Source organism: Panthera leo, chromosome C2 (assembly GCF_018350215.1).
Source record: "Panthera leo isolate Ple1 chromosome C2, P.leo_Ple1_pat1.1, whole genome shotgun sequence".
NCBI classification, from domain to species: domain Eukaryota; kingdom Metazoa; phylum Chordata; class Mammalia; order Carnivora; family Felidae; genus Panthera; species Panthera leo.
The window spans coordinates 158,123,462-158,145,239 of NC_056687.1; the positions used below are offsets into that span (position 1 = coordinate 158,123,462).

At 43.1% G+C, this 21,778-nt stretch overlaps 1 protein-coding gene and 1 long non-coding RNA gene across 22 annotated transcripts in view; one reads left to right on the forward strand and one right to left on the reverse strand.

The window, feature by feature from the left end:
- Nucleotides 1–12,759, reverse strand: LOC122198724. Of its 2 annotated transcripts, XR_006193120.1 has the most exons (4): nucleotides 12,672–12,758; nucleotides 9,416–9,540; nucleotides 7,577–7,725; nucleotides 1–321 (listed from the first exon to the last, which is right to left on the reverse strand). It is a non-coding gene; the product is annotated as an uncharacterized LOC122198724 (long non-coding RNA). The 2 variants fall into 2 exon arrangements; XR_006193121.1 differs by lacking the exons at nucleotides 7,577–7,725; nucleotides 9,416–9,540 and having other exon boundaries at nucleotides 12,672–12,759.
- LOC122198721 (zinc finger protein 660) overlaps nucleotides 12,722–21,778 on the forward strand; it is a 27,930-nt gene continuing 18,873 nt past the window's right edge. For 14 of the 20 annotated variants that reach the window (XR_006193118.1, XR_006193119.1, XM_042903481.1 and 11 more), the window contains exons 1-6: nucleotides 12,985–13,059; nucleotides 13,381–13,462; nucleotides 14,630–15,170; nucleotides 19,280–19,448; nucleotides 20,914–21,005; nucleotides 21,303–21,429. Coding sequence is in view for 18 of the 20 variants with exons in the window: in XM_042903481.1 (XP_042759415.1) it covers nucleotides 14,748–15,170; nucleotides 19,280–19,448; nucleotides 20,914–21,005; nucleotides 21,303–21,429 (811 nt within the window). In the remaining 2 variants the exon portion in view is untranslated. Of the gene's footprint in view, nucleotides 12,807–12,983; nucleotides 13,276–13,380; nucleotides 13,463–14,629; nucleotides 15,171–19,279; nucleotides 19,449–20,913; nucleotides 21,006–21,302; nucleotides 21,430–21,778 lie in introns of those variants that run through there. The other 6 variants (XM_042903456.1, XM_042903454.1, XM_042903455.1 and 3 more) reach the window with 6 other exon arrangements.

Consider the following 21,778-nt stretch of genomic DNA (forward strand, 5'->3'; position numbering starts at 1 on the left):
TACAACAAAAGCATTTATTTGATTTCTCAGAATTGAAATTCAGGGAGCACTGATTTGGGTAGCAACCCAAACTGTGTCCCACTGAGGAGTAAAAGCCAGGCTTATTTATCAGCAAATTGCAGAGGTATCAGGAAACTTACACAAGTTGTTTTCCAAAGACTGTGATTGGAAGGTACAATTACGTTTGGCCATCCATTGGTTTTCTGAGTACAGTGTGACAGTGACTAGGAAAACATTTTTTTGCAGAGTGTCCAATTTTTATCCAGAATGTGAGTGTAGCAGTCCTCTGTTTAGTCATATGGTTTTGTCCAGTTCAATATCCTGTTTCAAAAACAGAAAGAAGTTTTAGCTCAAATATAGTCTCTCACGCTCAGAGGTTTTACACAGGTTCACAACACCTGATATTAGTTTCTTGTGGCTGGTATAACAATGTATAACAATGGCTTAAAACAGAAATTTATTCTTGGGGCACCTGGGTGGCTCAGTCGGCAAAGCACCGACTTCAGCTCAGGTCATGAATTCACAGCTGGTGGGTTTGAGCCCCACGTTGGGCTCTGTGCTGACAGCTCAGAGCCTGGAGCCTGCTTCAAATTCTGTGTCTCCCTCTCTCTCTGCCTCCACCTCCCCTGCTCACACTCTGTCTCTCTCAAAAATAAATAAACATAAGAAAGAAAGAAAGAAAGAAAGAAAGAAAGAAAGAAAGGGAGGGAAGGAGGGAGGGAGGGAGGAAGAAAGAAAATTTATTCTCTTACATGTAACTTCCAGACACTAGAAGTCCAAAATCAGTTTCACTGGACCGAAATTGAGGTGTTAGCAAGGGCTGTACTCTCTTGGAGGCTCTGAGGCAGAATGTTCCTTGCTTCTCCCAGTTTCTGGTAACAGTCATTATTGGTTTGGTGGTTTGTACCACTGGCTTTGTGGCTGCACCACTCCAATGTGCCTCTGTGTTGACATTACCTTCTCCTCTTCAATATGTGTCAATCTTCTGTTGTCTTTCTCTTAAAATGATATATGTGATTCTATTTGGGGCCCATGTGAATAAACAAGGATAATCTCCCTATCTCAAAAATCCTCAATGTAATGGCATCTGCAAAATACTTGTTGCCACATAAGGTAATATTCACAGGTTCCAGAGATTAGAATGTAGATATCTTTAAGGGAGCCATTATTCAGGTTACACCCAAAACCCTCCCATAAAAAGATCGCATGTAAAATCTGGTGAAATCCAAATGAGATTTTTGCTTAGTTGATGGTGTTGTGTCAGTGTCAATTTTCAGGTTTTGACAATGAATTCCAACTATACAGGGTGTTCTCACTGGGGGAAGCTGGCTGAAAGGTCTATGAGAACTCTCCATACTATTCGTATAACTTCTTATGAATGTTAAATTCTTTCAAAATGGGAAGCTATTTTTAAGTGGTATCTGTTGACATAGGAGAATGAAAATTTCTGTAATTGTCTTCCAATCTATTTACTTTTATAAATAAACTTCTGAAGGTACTAGACTACTAAGATTGGTCAGTGAAATGTTGAAATCTGATGAAAACAGAGAACTGAGGATTGGAAACATTGTGGGTGAAAGATAAACAGAAATAGTTCTTTTAACCATTTCAATTTTATTCTATAAGGATTTCTTTCACATGCCCTTTATAAATAGTCAGAGATAAACAGACACCCTGCTCTGAAAGTGTTTGTTTGCAAAATGACTATCTGTGTACAAAGTTACAAGAATGTCAAAAATGGCAAACCGACAGCACAGATTCTGCCCCCTGCCCATCCTATGAATGAGGCTGATCATGTCAATTCATCACATGTTCTTTGTTCTCACTTGGTACAGGGCTTCAGCTGCTCCTGCATCTCTTGTAACATACTCTTTGCCATATTTTCCTCAAATATTTTTGATATTTAACTTGGTTAGGGAAAAACATTTTTGCTGGCTGATTTCACTTTTGATGGATTTGGCACATGGTAAAGTAAGATATTGGCTTTCCATATATACTCCCACAGGCCTCTGAAAAATAGGAGTCCAAACTCTCTCCTGAAGCCTCCCACACACTTTTTCTTGCTTGCTGGACAATTTACTTGGATGTCCCTCAGCACCATAAAGTCAACGTCTAAATTTCATCTTCTTTTCCTATAAAACCAATCCTCTTTCCTCATGCCACAGTTCCAACGTTGGCATCCTCACAACTACCTCTCACAACTGTGATCCCCCCCTCCTTCCCACAGATTATTCCTTGAGAATGCCTCTTATATCCTCCCTTTACTTCACGCCACTCCAGTCCAGGCAGTAATTGTCTCCTATCTACTCCACTGCACTAGCTTCCTACTAAGCTTCCCTGTTTTTGGTTTTCTTACCAACTTTTACTATATCAAGGAGCAGAAAGGAGGAATGTAGGAGAAAGCATGGGGTGTAACAGACGCTAATGTGGTGGCACAAATTCCAAAGGTATCAGCTGATCTTAATGTATGTAAGTACATTAGAAGATATTGTAGGTTGGCTTACTCATCTTTTCCAACCCCTTTTCTCCTTGACTTCTTTTATTTTAAAGCTGTAGCTATACAATATGGTAGCCACTAGGCATACCTAGCCACTAGGTAATTTAAATAAAATAAAATTCAATTCATTTCTTCAGTCATACTAGCTAGCTACATTTCAAGTGTTCAGTTACCACATATGGCTGGTGGCTATCATATTATTAGAACAAATATAGAATACTTCCATCATCACAGAACCTTTTATTGTATAGAGCTACTGCTCTAGAGGCAAGAAAGTGAGAGTAATCAGTCTCCTCACTTCTCTTAGAATTAAGGGTGACCATATGCATAGTTCTAAGATATAAGAGAAAGTTCTGGTGAAGTTGTCTCTTATAACATAGTTTTTTGAAAGCCTCCTGGGCCCACAATATATGCTCAACTAATCTTAAACAAAGCAGGAAAGATATCCAATAGAAAAAAGATAGTCTCTTCAACAAATGGTGTTGGGAAAACTGGATGGTGACATGCAGATGAATCAAACTGGACCATTTTCTTACACCATACACAAAAATAAATTCAAAACGGATGAAATGTGAGACAGGAAAACATCAAAATCGTAGAGGAGAAAACAGGCAACAACTTCTTTGACCTTAGCTGGAGCAACTTCTTACTAGGCATGTCACCAAAGGCAAGGGAAACAAAAGCAAACATGAACTATTGGGACTTCACAAGATAAAAATCTTCTGTGCTGTGAAGTAAACAATCAACAAAACTAAGAGACAGCCTACAGAATGGGAGAAGATTTTTGCAAATGACATATCTGATAAAGAGTTAGTATCCAAAATCTACAAAGAACTTATTCAACACTCAAAAAACAAACAACCCTCATAAGAAATGGGCAGAAGACCTTCAACAAATACAAAAAGATCAAGATCATACCATGCATATTTCCAGACCATAATGCTATGAAACTGGAAATCAACCACAAGAAAAAATTTGGAAAGATAACAAATACTTGGAGACTAAAGAACATCTTACTAAAAAATGAATGGGCTAACCAAGAAGTTAAAGAGAAAATTAAAAAGTTCATGGAAGCCAATGAAAATGATAATACCACAGCCCAAAACCTCTGGGATGCAGCAGAGGTGGTCATAAAAGGGAAATATACAGCATTCCAGGCCTTCCTAAAGAAAGAAGAAAGGTCTCAGATACACAACCTAACCTTACACCTAAAGGCTCGAAAAGAGCAACAAATAAAGCCCCAAACCAGCAGAAGATAAGAAATAATAAAGATTAGAGCAGAAATCAATGCTATTGAAACCAAAAAAACACAGTGGAACAGATCAATGAAACCAGAAGCTGGTTCTTTGAAAGAATTAACAAAATTGATAAACCACTAGCCACTTTGATCAGAAAAAAAAAAAAAAAAAAAGGAAAGGACACAAATAAATAAAATCAAGAATGAAAGAGGAGACATCACAACATAGCAGAAATAAAAACATAATTAGAGAATATTATGAGCAATTATATGCCAGTAAAATGGGCAATCTGGAAGAAATGGATGAATTCCTAGAAACATATAAACTACCAAAACTGAAACAGGAAGAAATAGAAAATTTGAACAGACCCATAACCAGTGAAGAAATCTAATTAGTAATCAAAAATCTCCCAAAAAACAAGAGTCCAGGGCCAGATGGCTTTCAGGGGAATTCTACCAAACACTTAAGGAAGAGGTAACACTTATTCTCTTGAAGCTGTTCCAAAAAAATAGAAACAAAAGGAAAACTTCCAAATTTTTTCTATGAAGCCAGCATTACCTTGATTCTAAAACCAAAGACTCCACTTAAAAGGAGAATTATAGACCAATTTCCCTGATGGACATGGATACAAAAATCCTCAACAAGATTAATATCTTAATAAATATCATTAAAAAATTATTCACCATGACCAAGGGGGATTTTTACCTGGGATGCAGGGCTGGTTCAATATCCACAAAACAATCAATGTGATTCATCATATCAATAAAAGAAAGGACAAGAACCACATGATCCTCTCAATAGATGCAGAGAAAGCATTTCACAAAATACAGCATCCTTTCTTGATAAAAACCCTAAAGAAAGTAGGGATAGAAGGAGCATACCTCGAGATAATAAAAGCCATATATGAAAGACCCAACACTAATAACATCCTCAATGGGGAAAAACTGAGCTTTCGCCCTAAGGTCAGGAACACGACAGGGATGTCCACTCTCACCACTGTTATTCAACGGTATTGGAAGCCTTAGCCTCAGCAATCAAACAACACAAAGAAATAAAAGGCATCCAAATCAGCCAGGAGGAGGTCAAACTTTCACCCTTCACAGATGACATGACAACTGTATATGGAAAACCCAAAAGATTCCACCAAAAACCTGCTAGAGCTGATCCATGAACTCAGCAAAGTCGGAGGATATAAAATCAATGCACAGAAATCGGTTGCATTCCTATACACCAACAATGAAGCAACAGAAAGAGAAATCAAGAAATTGATCCCATTTACAATTGCGCCAAAAATCATAAAATACCTAGGAATAAATCTAACCAAAGAGGTGAAAAATCTATACACTGAAAACTATAGAAACCTTATGAAAGAAATTGAAGAAGACACACAAAAAAGGAAAAATATTTTATGCTCCTAGATAGTAAGAACAAATATTGTGAAAATGTCAATACTACCCAAAGCAATCTACATATTCAATGCAATCCCTATCAAAGTAACACCAGCATTCTCCACAGAGCTAGAACCAACTATCCTAAAATTTGTATGGAGCCACAAAATACCCCTAATAGCCAAAGCAAACTTGAAAAAGAAAACCAAAGCAGGAGGCATCACAATCCCAAACTTCAAGCTGTATTACAAAACTGTGATCATCAAGACAGTATGGTACTGGCACAAGAACAGACACTCAGATCAATGGAACAGAATAGAGAACCCAGAAATGGGCCCAGAAACGTATGGCCAACTAATCTTTGACAAAGCAGGAAAAAAATATCCAATGGAATGAAGATAGTCTCTTCAGCAAGTGGTGCTGGGAAAACTGGACAGCGACATGCAGAAAAATGAACCTGGACCACTTTCTTACATCATACAGAAAAATAAACTCAAAATGGATGAAAGACCTCAATGTAAGACAGGAATCCATCAAAATCCTTGAGGAGAAAGCAAGCAAAAACCTCTTTGACCTCAGCTGCAGCAACTTCTAACTGAACACGTCTCCAGAGGCAAAGGAAACAAAAGCAAAAATGAAGCATTGGGACTTCATCAAGATAAAAAGTTTCTGCACAGTGAAGGAAACAATCAGCAATACTAAAAGGCAACCGATGGAATGGGAGAAGATATTTGCAAATGACATATCAGATAAAGGGTTAGTACACAAAATCTAGAAAGAACTTACCAAACTCAACACCCAAAAAACAAATAATCCAGTGTAGAATTGGGCAAAAGACATGAATAGACACTTCTCCAAACACGACATCCAGTAGGTGAACAGACACATGAAAAAATGCTCAAAATCACTCATCATCAGGGAAATATAAATCAAAACCACAATGAGATAACCACCTCACACCAGTCAGAATGGCTGAACTTAACAACTCAGGCAACAACAGATGGTGAGGATGCAGAGAAAGAGGATCTCTTTCGCACTGCTGGTGGGAATGCAAACTGGTACAGCTACTCTGGAAAACAATATGGAGGTTCCTTAAAAAATTAAAAACAGAACTACCCTACAACTCAGCAATTGCACTACTAGGTATTTATCCAAGGGATATAGGTGTGCTATTTCAAAGGGGCACATGCACCTCAATGTTTATAGCAGCGCTATCGAAAATAGCCAAAGTATGTAAAGAGCGCAAGTGTCCACTGACAGATGAATGGATAAAGAAGATGTGGTATATATATAGAATGGAGTATTACTCAGCAATCAAAAGGAATGAAAACTTGCCATTTGCAACTACCTGGATGGAACTAGAGGGTGTTATGTTAAGTGAAATTAGTCAGAGAAAGACAAATATCATAGGACTTCACTCATATGTGGAATTTAAGATACAAAACAGATGAACATAAGGGAAGGGGAGCAAAAATAATATAAAAACAAGGAGGGGGAGAAAACATAAGAGACTCTTAAATACAGAGAACAAACTAAGGGTTATTGCAGGGGTTGTGGGTGGGGGGATGGGCTAAATGGGTAAGGGGCATTAAGGAAGACAGTTGTTGGGATAAGAATTGTTTGTTATACATAGGGGATGAATCATTGGAATCTACTCCTAAAATCATTATTGCACTATATGCTAAGTAACTTGGATGTAAATTAAAAAATAAATAAACAAAAATTTAAAAATTAAAAAATATATTAAAAATAAATAAATATTAAGATATAGTTGGGCTATTGGGAACATAAACTCAGACAAAAGGGAAAATTTTGATCCAACATGTCTTTCTATTCTCAAAGGAAAAAAAAAAGTGCTCTTATTGTGGTGAGCCCTGAGCAATGTATAGAAATGTTGAATCTTATATCGCATACCTGAAACTAATATAGCACTGTATGTTAATTATACTTTAATTTAAAAAAAAAAAACAAAAATATTTTTAAAAATATTTTTTTAAAAAAGAACAGGATCAAGAGACATTATATTATGGTGGTTTAGGGGCATAGAGATTTTACACATAAAAACTAGAGATTGCATCACTTTTTTGTTAATTTTCTACAGCTTATAACAGGAAATAGCCTGAATGGAAATAATGATTACCCCCCTCCTTAAAATGTGTCTCTCTCAACATTTGATCATGTTGTCTCCTCTCCCTCAACATCTGTCCAAATCCAACTTCAAGGCTCAACTCAGTGCTGTTTCCTTTGAGGCTGTCTGTGATCCCTTTCAAGATCAAACCTTCCCTTGGCTCTCTGCATTTCTCCTATGTTTGGTTTCACATATTGCCTTTTGCTAGTCATCTCTATCTGCCTTGATATTTTCAAGGTCCAGTCTTACTCCCCTATCTCCCTCCTAGAATCTGACGTTTCTTACATAGATGTTTGTATAGGACATGCCAAAGCTCACAACTTACCTCACTTAATCCTCCTAACTTGGAGATGTCAGCAGGCATCGATATTTTTTTCCATTTCACACATAGAGACTTAAGACTAAATGGATACATAAGTTGTCACAAATCCCAGATGGTAAGTGGCAGAGCTTAGGTCCGTCATACTCACAGGGCTGGAAAGAAATTCCAGTCTATGTTTGAGACACTTCTGGAAGAACTTGGATTTCAAATCTGAGGTCCAACAAACTCAAAAACTGAAATATTATAACCAACAGTGTCAAGTTTATTATTTGCAAGACCAAATGGTGCTTCAGGAGAATCAAGGTCATGGACATTGGCTCAGAAAAAGAGACATCTTTGGAATGAGAGGCAGGAAATTTTGGCTCATATCGCTTGTGGTCCCATTTCCCCACCTGTAAAATAAGAAGGTGGTGGCCACACCCCCCCCCCCAAAATAATCCAGTGAAGAAATGGGCAGAAAACATAGACACTTTTCCAAAGAAGACTTCCAGATAGCCAACAGACACATGAAAAGATGCTGAACGTCACTGATCATCAGGGAAATACAAATAAAACCACACTGCTATACCACCTCACGCCAGTCATAGTGGCTAAAATGAACAAATCAGGAGATAATAGATACTAGAGAGGATGTGGAGAAACAGGAACCCTCTTGCACCGTTGGTGGGAATGCAAACTGGTGCAGCCACTCTGGAAAACAGTGTGGAGGTTCTTCATAAAATTAAAAACAGAACTATCTTATGACCCAGCAATAGCACTGCTAGGAATGTATCCAGGGGACACAGGAGTGCTGATGCATAGGGGCACATGTACCCCAATGTTTATAGCAGCACTTTTCAATAATAGCCAAATTATAGAAAGGGCCCAAATGTCCATCAACTGATGATTGGATAAAGAAGATGTGGTTTATATATACAATGGAATACTATTTGGCAATGAGAAAGAATGAAATCTGGCCATCTGCAGCAATGTGGATGGAACTGGAGGGTATTATGCTGAGTGAAATAAGTTGGTCAGAGAAAGACAGACACCATATGTTTTCACTCCTATATGGATCTTAACAGAAGATCATGGGGGAGAGGAAGGGGAAAAAAAAGTTACAGAGAGGGAGGGAGGCAAACCGTAAGAGACTCTTAAATACTGGGAACAAACTGAGGGTGGATGGGGGATGGGGGAGAGGGGAAAGTGGGTGATGGGCATCGAGGAGGGCACTTGCTGGGATGAGCACTGGGTGTTGTATGGAAACCAATTTGACAATAAATTATATTTTTAAAAAAACCACTTTTTTAACAGGAAAAAAAAAAGGTGGTGGCCAGACTACCGACTCCAAGGATCCCTCGTGCAATCCATTGGTCCTTGCCAACAACCTTGGTGGCTGGGAGCTGTGGGTAGGATGAGACCTGAAAATGCTCTTTGCACTTTGCAGATTTGCAGCAGGAAGGGCCAGAGGGTGAGCTGGAGGTAGGCTGAGAAGGCTGAGGTCAGAATGACAGGCCTGGAGCAGGGATTTAGCCAGAACAGAGTACAGGGGGTATAGCCCCTGCTCTCCTAAGACTACTGGGTTGGATTCCCAGAAAGGAAACACAGTGAGTTGGGATGGTACTAGGCATGGAGGCAGAGGTCAGCATTCCCATTAAATGCCTTTGCTAATGTGCTGGGATCCCTGCATCGTCCCCACCGCTTTCTGGGTGGGTATCCCCATCTATGTCAGTTGTGAGGGTCAATATCAGCACCAAAAAATGGGTGGACACAATCCAAGACTGCAGCTCCCACTGCAGGGCTCCAAAATGGCACACCCAGCCCAGCCCAGCCCAGCCCAATCACCACACTACCAGCAGTCACCTGGTTAGAGTCCTGAACCAAGGAAGCACCGGGAAGTGATCCCTTCATGTTCTTCGGGCCCCTGAAGCAACTTCCAGTTCCATGTAGGCAGCTCAGAGACCTGCTCATCTCCTTGGTCTTCCTGCCTGGGATTTGCTTCCGGTAAGTAGGACTGTGGGCCTCCCTGAGGCCTCTACTCGAGGAAAACAGTTCATGCAGCGCCCCTGTGTCTACCTCAAAGCTATGTTTTGTTACTGTCACTGCCCCCCCCCCCCGCCCCCCACCATGCTCCTAACAGGACCTGGAACTCCATTAGCAGGAAGGAATAGAGTAATAAAGAACAGGAATGAATGAGGGTCAGAGAAAGATAGCATCTTGCAATAGAAAGAGGAGGGGATGGCTATAGACCTGAATTCAAAGTCTTCCTTGCCCTTTTTAGCCGGTAAAATATTTCCCAGATAGCAGGATGTTTGCCAAGCCTCACCTGCAAACTAACGATTCTATCTTACAAAGGCACTGGAATTGCAAAGCAGATATAAGGGATGTTCCTGTCTCTTTCCCTCTAAGCCTCTCAGTATAGCTGGCAATCACAACCCAGCCCTATGATTTTCCTTCTCTGATTAAAAAGTCTTCCACAGCAAGCCAGATCAAGGACATATTTCTTAGTGGTTAGACCAGGCTCTGTGCTGGACACCAGGGAAACAAAGGTGGCCTGACCTTTTCTTCCAACCAAGAAGACAAATACTAAAACCAGCCAAGCCTGGAGTTTGTGCCTGGGGACTCAACTATGAACATGGTATCAGCTCACATAGGGCTTACTGTACAGTGCAGGAGGCTGACAAGTAAACAGTGTTAACACAGTGTTACAAATATATGGCAGGCCATCACAGGAACACAAAGGAAGGGGCACCTAATCCAGGTGGAGAGATGGGATATAGGGGAGTCTTCCTGGAGAAAGGGATTTCTCGGGCAAGTCTTGAAGAACAAGTAGAAGTTTTCAAGGTAATAGGAGAGTCTCTCTGCTCTTGGGCCCCATCCACTCCCATTCAAGCACAGTAGCTGGATGTTCCTGCCCATGTTTCTAGGGACACACCTTATTTTTAAGATGTATAAGAGTTCTTGGCTATTGAAAAGGAGACTGTCCACATAGATAATGTGACAAGGTCTGAGCAGTTTAGGGACAGAGAATCTCCAGACCTGACTGTGCTCCTCTTTTTGTGGTCTCCTTAAATCAAAAGGTTGTTATTATCATCGCTGTTGTTGTTGTTACATACAAATGGATCAAAGACTCAGCAGGCCTTGGCAGTAATCTGGATACAGTGGATGAAGAAGTGGGAGGAAACATACTAGAAAACACCTATTATACCTATAATCTGCCAGGCACCATTCTAAGTGCTTTTTATATGTTATCTCATCCAGTCCTGTTATTAACTCTATGATTTAGCTACTGTTATCTTTATTTTACAGATGAGAAAGATGCAGCACTGTAGCACAGAAAGGCTAAGTAACTTGGCTATGGTCACCTAACCCATGGTATGGCATCCAGGGTTCTGGTTTGGGGTTCTGGGTGAATGACAGTGTCTTTCACGGTGATGGGAACATGCGTGGAGCTTCAGAGATGATGAGTTCTGCTTTAAGCATCTAGAATTTGGGTTACATTTTCTGTTAGCTCTCATAACAAAGACAGTGTGATGGTTTCTCAAAGAGGTCAAGGTAGTGTTCCCTCAGATCTCCCGAGTTTTTTGGCCCAAATGCAAGTGTCCAAGATGCTATATGGAAGGCAGCATGGAGATGTCTTCCTCACTGGGATTCAATCCAGTCATGGTATATCAGTCCCACACTGCTGGCTACAGAGGGACCTATGAAGTTTAGACACACTGTCCTGATAAAGCTGACTAGGAAAGCCAACCACCTGGGCATGAAACAGCTCTGAGGAATAAAAGAACTCAATCTTGTTTTCCAGATTCTTGAGTCTCCTACACACTCCTAAGCAGCCAGAACTGCAGGACAACACATGGTCAGGGAAACCTGAAAACTGAAGCTGACGCATTTGGTCTGGAATTAAGAAATTTCTTGTTTAAGAACCCTGAGTCTCTGAGGACTTAATGGACCAATGGGCCACATCCAATGGCAATGCCAGGCAGAAGCTAGGATGAGATGGCCAAGTCCTCCCTGTGAGGTTTCCAAATGTAGAGGATGATCTTGATATCAGAAGGCCACTCTAGGCCAAGTGGGCAAAGACTACTTCAAAAGACTTCCTTTAGACTTTGCAAAAACTCTGCAGTAGGTCTTCTGATGTCTTTTTCTGTCCTGGCTTGTTCATGGAACTGAGGGACTCATATCGAGTCCAGACATGGGCCCAGAAACTCTTGAGATATTGGTGACGCTTGGATAGCCCAGGAGACTGTTACTCTGCACCCTGTAAATGACCCACCTGTTGGGCTACAATAAGCTACATAAGATATAGCTAACTATATGGGAAAGGGCCTGATCTTATCTTCTGCCCCTCACCCATGGCCATTACACCTAGAGATTGTGGCTTCAGGGCCTACTCAATCATGTTAGCAGCAGGACCTGTTCACAACCTGCTTCTATTGCAAACCATTCTTCCATGTGAAGACCACCTGGGTAACTCCTGCCTCCCAGATACTAGACTAGAGAAATGCATCTATATTATGTTGTCTCCATACCTTTCCACCTTTTACCTGCTGCTCCACACTCCCTAAGGACCTTTCCATGGACATAGATTGCCAGGACTGTTTTAGGAAAGATTAACCACTTCCATAGACCAAAATATCATTCACTGGGCCTGTTTCTTCATTAGTAAGATGGAGATGCCCTGTTGCTCACATCAGTGAAACTCAGATTGGGTGAAAATGCCCTGGGTATCACATATAATGTAATAATAACTGAAGGCTCAGGAAACGCCAGGCCGTTTGCTATGTAGTATCTGTATGTTACTCCCGTCAGCACTCCTAGCCCAGTGAGGCACACTTTACGCTCTACATTTTTCGGATGACAAAAAGTCTCAGAAGTTGGGTCTATTTCCCAAGGTCAGCAGAAGGGGTAGGGGCAGACCCGGGATGAATACTCTGAGAGGAGCAAGTGCGCAGCCTGAGCCCTCATTTGAGTCTCCGCCCTCTCTCCCTTCTAAGGTGGCCCGGCCTGGCCCGGGAGCAGCTTGGACCGACTGGCGACCACGGTCCCGCCACGCCTCCCCCCCCCCCCCCCGACCCTTCCCAGCCCCCCTTCTCCGAGGGCAGGGAAGCGGGCCCACCTTCGCCAGAGAGATTTCCGGGATCCTGGAGGGGCCGGAAGTGGGCCTTGTTCTCGCTTCCGGCTCTGCCATTGTTTTCGCTTCTGCGGGCCACGGCTGTGTCCCGCACCCAGGGGTCACCGCCACACTACCCCGGTGAGCGGACCAGGGACGGGGAGGGAGGTGCTGCCCGGGCCGGGGTCGCTGGGTTGGAGCCGCGGCCGCCCGCAGCACTGATCGGCGACGCCGGCCCGGCCCACGCTTCGCCCCCGCGGCCGGCGGCGGGTCCCTGTGACGGGAAGCCGCCGGTTATAGAGCCTCCTCTTTGTCCAGTGCCCTTGATCAGCCGTGCCTGGCCAGGAGCCGGGCACCTGCCGGTACAGCGGTTGAAAAGGGCAGACGTGGCCAGGTGAGCGGCGCCGCAGAAACCCTGGTTTAACGCGAAATGTAGGTGGATGTTTTCCCAACCTTGCATTGAAAGACAATAGGAAGCGTCAGAAGTGAGAGACAGTCTCGAAATTTCAAACGTCAAGTGACACTTGGAGACTCAAAAGTGCAGACGAGATTAGCTGCTGAGCATTCGGAGCTGTTAGAGAAGTAGGAAAATGATCAGAACTTTCTACAGGTGTGGGATTTCAGAGCGGAATTAACGGATTATTTTTAAGTGTTTTGTTTGTGTTTGTTTTTTCCTTACAGGAACTGAAGCCTAGTGTTTGTTTTTTCCTTACAGGAACTGAAGCCTAGAGAGAAGTAGCTTACCGAGGTTCCTGAGTTGCGTGGTGACTAGCCTAGACGCTCTGGTTACAATGAAGGTGCTGATTCTCAGAGTTTTGCATATATAAACTGGATACAACTTTCCCCCCCCCCCCCCCCACTTCAGTATCAGCTGAATGAGTCACATTCATTTGTCTAGCAAATGTTTACCACTGTATGCCCTGTACGCACACCTATATACAAAGAAGACTGGGAAACAGCCTTGCCGTCTGAGTCCTTCCACAAAGTGGGGAGACAGCAATGTAAACCACAAACACAGTGTGAGAAGTGCTCTAGCAGAGGTTTGAATGAAAAAGGTGCTGTGGGCCCACTGAGGCAATAACGACACTTAAGCCTCGAGAGATCAGGAAGGTTTTCTAGGGGAGGTGGTTGAGTAGAAAAAGGTCTGGCATTTTCTGACTCCGTTCGGTTCCTTTCCTTTGGTGGCTATCTAGCAGGAGGGTGTGAGTGACGAGTTGTGCATAAACTAGTTAAAACAGCAGTGTTTCAGTGAGAAGTAGAGAGAGGGAGGCTTCCAGCTCTCTTCCTGCATGGGACAATCAGGAAAGCACTCAGGAGAAAATGGTATTTGTTTTGGGTCTTGACAGATGAGCAGGAGTTTATCAAAAGTTGAAGAAGAAAAATCCAATCAGGGTAAGAGTATATGTGATTCTAGCTGTGTCTCTGGAGCGTTAGTCTCAATCTATGTTGTGCATTTCTGTCACAATAAAGAAGAGATTTGAGCATTCACTTCCAACATAGGTTCATTTACTTCCAACATAGGTTTACTTGCAAATTAAATATAAGTACTGTTTTGCGAATTTCAGTACACATAAGACATATGCTAAATAGGAATTAAATAGCAACTTACTATGTTCTTATGTACTCTTTGCATCACCTTGCGTATTCCTCATTTGGAGACCATTACAGCCTTTCTAGTCTGGGCATTGGAGAGAGTGTTAGAGGGTGTGGCTAGAAAAGAGGCCCAAGGCCAGGTGGTAAAGGGCTGTGAATGCTAGTCATAGACATTTAGGTTTTATCCTGTAGCTGATGGGAGCCACTGAAAAGTTTAAGAAGGCAAGTCACTTGGAGAGATGCTTAGAGAGACTGCCCTGATTGTGCCCTTTTTTTCCCCCCGGAGCTTTGGGTTTGAACTGTGGATGGTCTGTCATCAGCCTGGGACTGAACACTTTGGGACTCTGATTTCTCTCTTGGTGTCTCTGTAGGTGACACCCCATCACCCTATACCCCCAACTCTGAAAAACAGCTCCTGAAACCTGAATTATAGAGCATCATTTTAATTGGACAAACTGCAGCTGAAACAAGCTTCTCTTTGAGGTCACAATGGCCACCCAAGGCAGGGGAACTTTAGGCCTCATCCCTAGGGGTGCGGTTCTGCAGAAGCAGGAGTGGCGCCAGACCATGAAGCAGGAGCCAGGGAGCCAGACCTGGGGTCAGGCCTGCAACCTCCAAAAGAACCACCCTCCCGTCTGTGAAATTTTCCGGCTCCACTTCAGACAGTTATGTTACCATGAGATGTCTGGGCCTCAGGAGGCGCTGAGCCGGCTCCGGGAGCTCTGCCACTGGTGGCTCATGCCAGAGGTGCACACTAAGGAGCAGATTCTGGAGCTGCTGGTGCTGGAGCAGTTCCTGACCATTCTGCCTGGGGAGCTCCGGACCTGGGTGCAGCTGCATCAACCTGAGAATGGTGAGGAGGCTGTGGCTGTGGTGGAGGATTTCCAGAGACACCTCAGTGGACCAGGAGAGGTGAGCGGATGAGTCTAGAATGGCCTCTGGAACCATTCTTTAGTGCTTGGGCTAACCTGGGAATAGTAATTGTCCATTCCCTAAGATCTAGGCTGGTTTGCCCAGAGGATTCCTAAGCTAGTTCCATGGATACAGAGGAAATAGTTTTTGTGCTTCAAGCCAAAAAACAAAAATGCACATCCCAGCCAAGTTCTGTGCATCAGTTTGTGAAATACTGTGTCGTGAGCCTAGCTTCAGCCTAGAGATCCACACAGTACTCCTGGCAGGTAGAAGATCAACACGCTGGTTAGAGTGGGGGAGTACGGTAGGGAGAGGTAGTTTTTGGGGTGTGTTGATCACATGGGCCTTCATTTGATAAGTTCTCACTGCTCACTTCCTCATACTTTTCAGAGTCTGTTAGCTCTCTTGCTGTCTTTTAGGTTTCTTATCAGAGGTGATATTTCAGGGCATCATAATCATTTATTTCTTTTCTAGCTTTCCAAACCCAACTGAGGTCTCTCTCTCCTTTTTTTTTTCTTTTAATTCTAATTTTGGTTTATCCTATTTCCTAGGCTTCTTTCAAATTTAAAGCCAAAGGAATTCAAATCAGAGGAAAAGTTGGAGAGTCAGCAGTGTGTCAACAGTGGAAAATCTGGCTTCTAGGACAACAGAGGGAACTAACTCTGTGACGATGTGTATCAGTCAGGGTTTAGCCAAAGAAGCAAAACCAGTAGGAAGTTATATATATTATATACTTACATTTGTGTATATAGTTACATTATTGCCACAAAATGGCTTATGTGGTTATGGGGACTGGCAGGCAAGTCTGAAATCAATAGAGCAGACCATCAGGAAGGGCCAGCTGGAATTCAGGCACAAGCTGAAGCTGCTGTTTACATGCAGAATTACTTTTTCATGGAACTTCTAGCTGTGATTTTAAGGTTTTGCAACTGATTGAATCAGACCATCCAGATGATCTAGGATAATCTCCTTTACTTAGAGTAAACTGAGTGTGGATTTTGATCACATGTACAAAATACCTTCACAACAACACCCAGATTAGTGCTAAATTGACACATTAAAAGACTATCACACATGGTAAGTTAGCTCTTATGAGTCTAAAATTGCTCTTATAACTAACTGAGTGGGGTGGATTAGGTTCTCCTCTACTTTTACTCCTTTGTACTTTACCAGGGAAAACCAGTATATGAAAATTCCCAAGTACCCAGCATATCGTTGTATTCATTGCTTTAAAAAAAAAAAATAGTTACAATATTTAGGCCTAGGGAATCAATTCCAGTTGATTGGAGTCTGAGGACTAGACTTTTTCCCAAGAGTACTGGCCATGCCCATTTGGCATTAAATCCATTGTCAACCATTATTTCTTTGGATACGGAAGTAAACGCAGGGATAAATCAGCCATCACCAGGGTCTAGAGAGCAACTAGGTTCAACCATGGGCAGAGACTAGTGGCTGAAATGTTCTGAGTGCCATTTAGTGAGGAGGGTGGAAGGAGATTTTCCCTCTTTCCCACCTTCATATGCTTAAGCTGAAGAGAATGTTCCTTCCATCAAAACTTAATCTTTTATCCAGGGAGCCTCAGAAAAAGGTGACTAAGTCAGAAACTCAAGAGAGCAACTTAGAGTTGACAGGGCAGCTGAACACTCTTGGCTCCTGCCTAGGAGTAGGCTCTTTGGACTCTTATTTCTTACAGCCATTATTGTTGGCTTGTTCTCTGACAGGGAGGACATGAAAACGGGACTGTCTTGGGGTGCCTGAGTGCCTCAGTCGGTTAAGCATCCGACTTCGGCCAGGTCATGATCTCACAGTCCGTGAGTTCGAGTCCCACGTCAGGCTCTGTGCTGACAGCTCAGAGCCTGGACCCTGCTTCAGATTCTGTGTCTCCCTCTCTGCCCCTCTCCCTCTCCCACTCATGCTCTGTCTGTCTCTCCTTCAAAAATAAATACTTAAAAAATTTTTTTAAAAAAAGAACACGGGTCTGTCTTTCCTAGCATAGGCTCAGAAAATGTATTTATGGCTAAATGAGTAAACAAGCTTTTTCATGGCAGTTTGCCAGGAGGAGATTAAAGAATATCAGGGCAGATCAGAGTCATTCTGCTCAGCAGGAGTGAGCATGTGCAAATGTGCACTTTGAGGCTGAAGAGGGTTGTAGGGTAGTCCTTGCTGGGCTGTAGAATCGTGCAATTTACAAAATGCTTCTATATCCTGTATCTTATTTCAGCTCCTAGCAGGCTTAAAAAATATGCAGAGAGTAATCATCTCCATTTGACAAGTGATGCAAGGACAGAAAAGTAATTGATTCATCTAAGATGGCAGAGTTAGTGAATGTTCTCTTTGTCCATGAGATTTAGGCGAAGTGTGGTTATTGCTAATTACCATCGAGTGTGGGAATCAGAATTTTCCAGCTCCCTAGGTTCTAAGCCACTAGTTTTTCCCTAGTATCTTGCTGTTGAATGCCATCTTAGAATGAAAATTGGAATGGGGTTTTCTTGCCTACAAAGAAAAGAAACTTAGGAGTTTCTGAGTCCTATATAATAAACAGGAACTGGACCAGTATTTTATTGTTGGTGAATTTCAAGACTGTGTTATCACAATGCAGTTAGGTTCTGTCTTCTGCCAGTACTCAGCAATTGTATGTAAGAGCTGGAACTCCCATTTATAAGACTGCCCAGTGGAGAACCTGGGCACCACGGACTCCAGGGAGCCTCTTGGTTCTGTCACTATGCTGGAGAGATATACAATAAAGGAATGGGTCCCTTCATATTTCAGCAGATGTAACCCAGTGGGGCAAATCCAGCAGGGTTTGTGAAGAAGTTATTTGCACCTATGCACCTAAGCTGTACTATGTACGTGTTAGTGCAAGCAGGTGAACCTATAAACGTCATTCATTTAGATAGTGTCTTAGGTTTTCTGCCCCAAATGCTGGTGAAAAAGTAACCGTGAGACTGTGCGGAGATGGTGTGATGACAATAAGCAAGGGTTAGAAATACCTATGATCTGAGGTATTTTCAAGGTCTCTAAAGATTGGTGCTATCTGATCTTATTTGACTTTTTATATAAATTATTTTGGAGGCGTAGTACATATTGACAACTGGGTTTGCAGGTAACTTTAAAAACTAGTATTAAGTATTGAAAGGGAAAAAAAAGTATTAAGAGACGGTCAGCAAATATTAACACCATCATTAGGCCAAGAATTGTTTTAGGGGCAAGTGATCAACACAAAGTTCTTACCCTCAGACAGCTTATATTTCATTGGGGGATAAATAGGCAATAAAGGCATAAATAAGATAATTTAAGGATTAAGACATATAGAAAATGTAACCAGGTTATTTAAGAGATAGTGACTACCCTTGCTTTGTCAGTATGGTCAGAGATGGCCTCTCTAAAGAGGAAACACTTTCACTGAGAGAAATTAGAAACACTGTCATGGTTTGTCAGCACTGTTTTGGGCCATTGCTTCTGCTGTCAGCTTCAGTAGCATTATATATGCACATATATGTACATACATCTATCATTTTTTATTCTCTAGGTACTTTTTTTAAGTTTATTTGTTTATGTTGAGAGAGAGAAAGGGAGCAGGGGAGGGGCAGAAAGAGAGAGAGAGAGGGTCCCAAGCAGGCTCTAAGCTGTCAGTGCAGAGCCTGACGTGGGGCTCAAACTCAGAAATTGTGAGATCATGACCTCAGCTGAAACCAAGAGTTGGACACTTAACTGACTGAGCCACCCAGCGCCCCAATTTCCTAGGTACTTCTGATTGGCCTTTTCTGTAGGCTAAGGTCACAGGGAGTGTACAGAATTACTCTCCTGGCTCCTTTTTCTAGATTGTTCTTCGTAAGCAAATTTGTGTGTGAAGAATTGACAAAATGGAAATGGTTTTATAATCTGGTCTTCAAGCTCCTACTGACAGGTTCAACAGAGGCATAGCAAGCAGAATTGCATGCTATAGATTGCGCTTGGACAGTTTTTCCCCCAGAAGGCTGTACTGTTGGGGCTGGAAGGACATTGGCTGTTCTTTTCCTGGCTTTCTTTTGGGGATGTTTCTTAGAGGTTTTGGGTTCCATACCTTGAAGGGCACTGTTATGAATCCAATTATAATACTTTGTTCCTAGGTTTCAACTCCTGCACAGGAACAGGAAATACATTTGGAGGAGACCACAGCCCTGGGCACATCAGAAGAATTTCTTCCTACCTCGCCCCTCAGTGAGGGTTCAGCCCCTGGAGCCCACCTGGAGCCTCCTCAGGACCCAGGGACATACCTCCTCCACAATGGGCACTCTGGTACTCAACTCCCCAGCTCTGGCCTCAAGTGCTGCCTCCCTTTTCTCCTCAAGTCTCCTTTCCTTTATTTCCCTATCTCCCACCCTGTTGGAATCCCTCAATGTCCTGCCCTCTGTCTTTCTTGCCTAGTAACTTTGTCTGTTCCTATTGCTTATTCTCCAATCATTCATGTATTTAGCAAGTTTCAGTCAAGCACATGTCATAGGTTAGGCACTGTTGGGGACCAGAGAGATATAGTACACAGTCACTGCTTTCACAGAGCTTGTTATCCAGTTGGCAGAGAGTGAGTCATAACTGCAAGAAGAGGCATTTTGTAAGATACGTTGAGTGACATCTATCCCTGGGCATTTGATGCCATGAGAGTGAACACAATGGACATCATAAACATTGAGAAAAATCGCTGTGGGCTGGAGCAGATAGGAGATGCTTATTGGAGAAGGAAGCAGTGGGATTGAACAATGAAAAATGGGGTAGCATTTGAAGGGGAGGGAAAAGTGAGAGGCACCAGAGCAGAGGATATAAACAAAAACTGTAAATGAGGGTTCCTTGGACCCCAGTGAAGTGTAATGAGGAAGGACTATTTTTCAGCGCCCAGGGTCTGCTTATACAGGGCCTTAGGGTTGACGCTAGGAAAATTTTGGTGGGCAAGAGTTGATGTGTTAGAAACAGTATTTCAAGAGGACTATTCTGACATGTAACCATTGTGGATTGAATGGTAAGACCAATGGCTTAGAGCATCTGTAAGAGGCTAGTGTGCCAGAATGGATGTGAGGCAATTATTGTCTGAGCAATGTTGAGTGGAATAGAAATTGACTGATGTGACACACATATGAAGGAAGAATCCAAGAGACAATGGAAAGGAAGAATTAGGGGGTTTGGCCAGTGTTTGGATTCATTGACAGAAAGAGGGAAGTCAGGAAAGGAAGATGGTCAGAACATCCATTTTTGATTTTGAATTTGAGGTGATGAGGGACACCCAAAGGAAACGTCCTGTAGGTAACTGGAAACTTCTGATAGGAGTCTAGGAAAGAGCTAGGAACTGCGAGAGCAGCATTAGAGCATTGATAGTCGGTGAGATCTCTGACAGAGCAAAAAGAGATGCTCTGAGGTCTGAGAGCCTCCAGTGTCCATAACGAGAAGGCAAGAGAAGGAAGTGAAACCAGAACGAGGGGCCAGAGATGTGAGAAGAAAAGCAGGCTGGGCTGATGCTAGGGAAGCCATGGGGAGAGAAAGCGGGCAGAAGTACAGCTTCCTTCAGAGAGGTTGAAGCGAGTGAGGGCTGGGAGGAATGGCCAGTTCTCAGTTTGACCAAGGACCCTCTGCACCCTCAGAAAAACGCCTGCCTGGAAGAGGGATGAGAGGCAGTGTGTGGAGCCGCCTGGGTTCTCTTGAATCCACTCACTGGGACACAGACCTTACTGGAGCCAAGGCAGGGCTGTCCTCATAGCTTTCTTTCCTCCGTCAGGTCAGTGTGCTTCCCAGGTGCCTGCCGTTTCCCAAGCTGGGAAGTCAGGAGACCAGGCAGCAGCAACTGTGCTTCGGATGGTCAGGCCCCAGGTGAGCTTGAGTCTGTCTTCCCTGAGTTCCCGTGTGTGGTGCAGGAACAGCTAGCACTCATCTCCGGGCCCTGGCCCTGGCCCATTCTGAAAGTGCTCCTGTGGTTTCCCAGCCTGATCGCACCCTCTGGAACTGGGTCCTGCCTGCTGAGTTCATGAACTCTGTTTCATCCCAGCTTCTCTCCCTCCAGCACCCCTTTGCCCACCAGGGCCCCACCCTGGGCTCTGGGTACCCTGATGTCTCTGCCCTGATGTATTGCCGGGAATATCCCTGAGCAATAGAAGCTTGTCATTCCAGGGTTCTGCAGCGTACGAGTTCCTGTCTGTGGACTATACCGAGAGGAAGTGGAAAGGTCCGGCACTCAGTCAGAGAGCCGTGTACCGGAGCCTCATGCCGGAAAATTATCGCAGAGTGGCCTCATTGGGTAATGATTCTGTTCCCCAGTAACGTAGTCTGCATTCTATACGTTTTCTTTGCTATGTGCTTCTTTTTCAAGTTTTTATTGCAGAAAGCTGCAAACGTAAGACAAAGTACAGAGAACAGTGTAATGAACTGTCACGCACCCATCACTCAGCTTTCGAATTATAAGCAGTGTCTTTATTTCATTTTTAATTGAGCTAGGTGGTTTGGTTAGAACTTGTAGTTGTAAGGAATAGGGAACCACTCGTGTTATTGTAAGTCCTGAGTTGTGTTACTTCAGTAAGGCTGAAGGAATGGAAACCCTGATCAAACCTGCCAGCTAGACCATCCTTTGGGAAATGGGGCCCATGGAA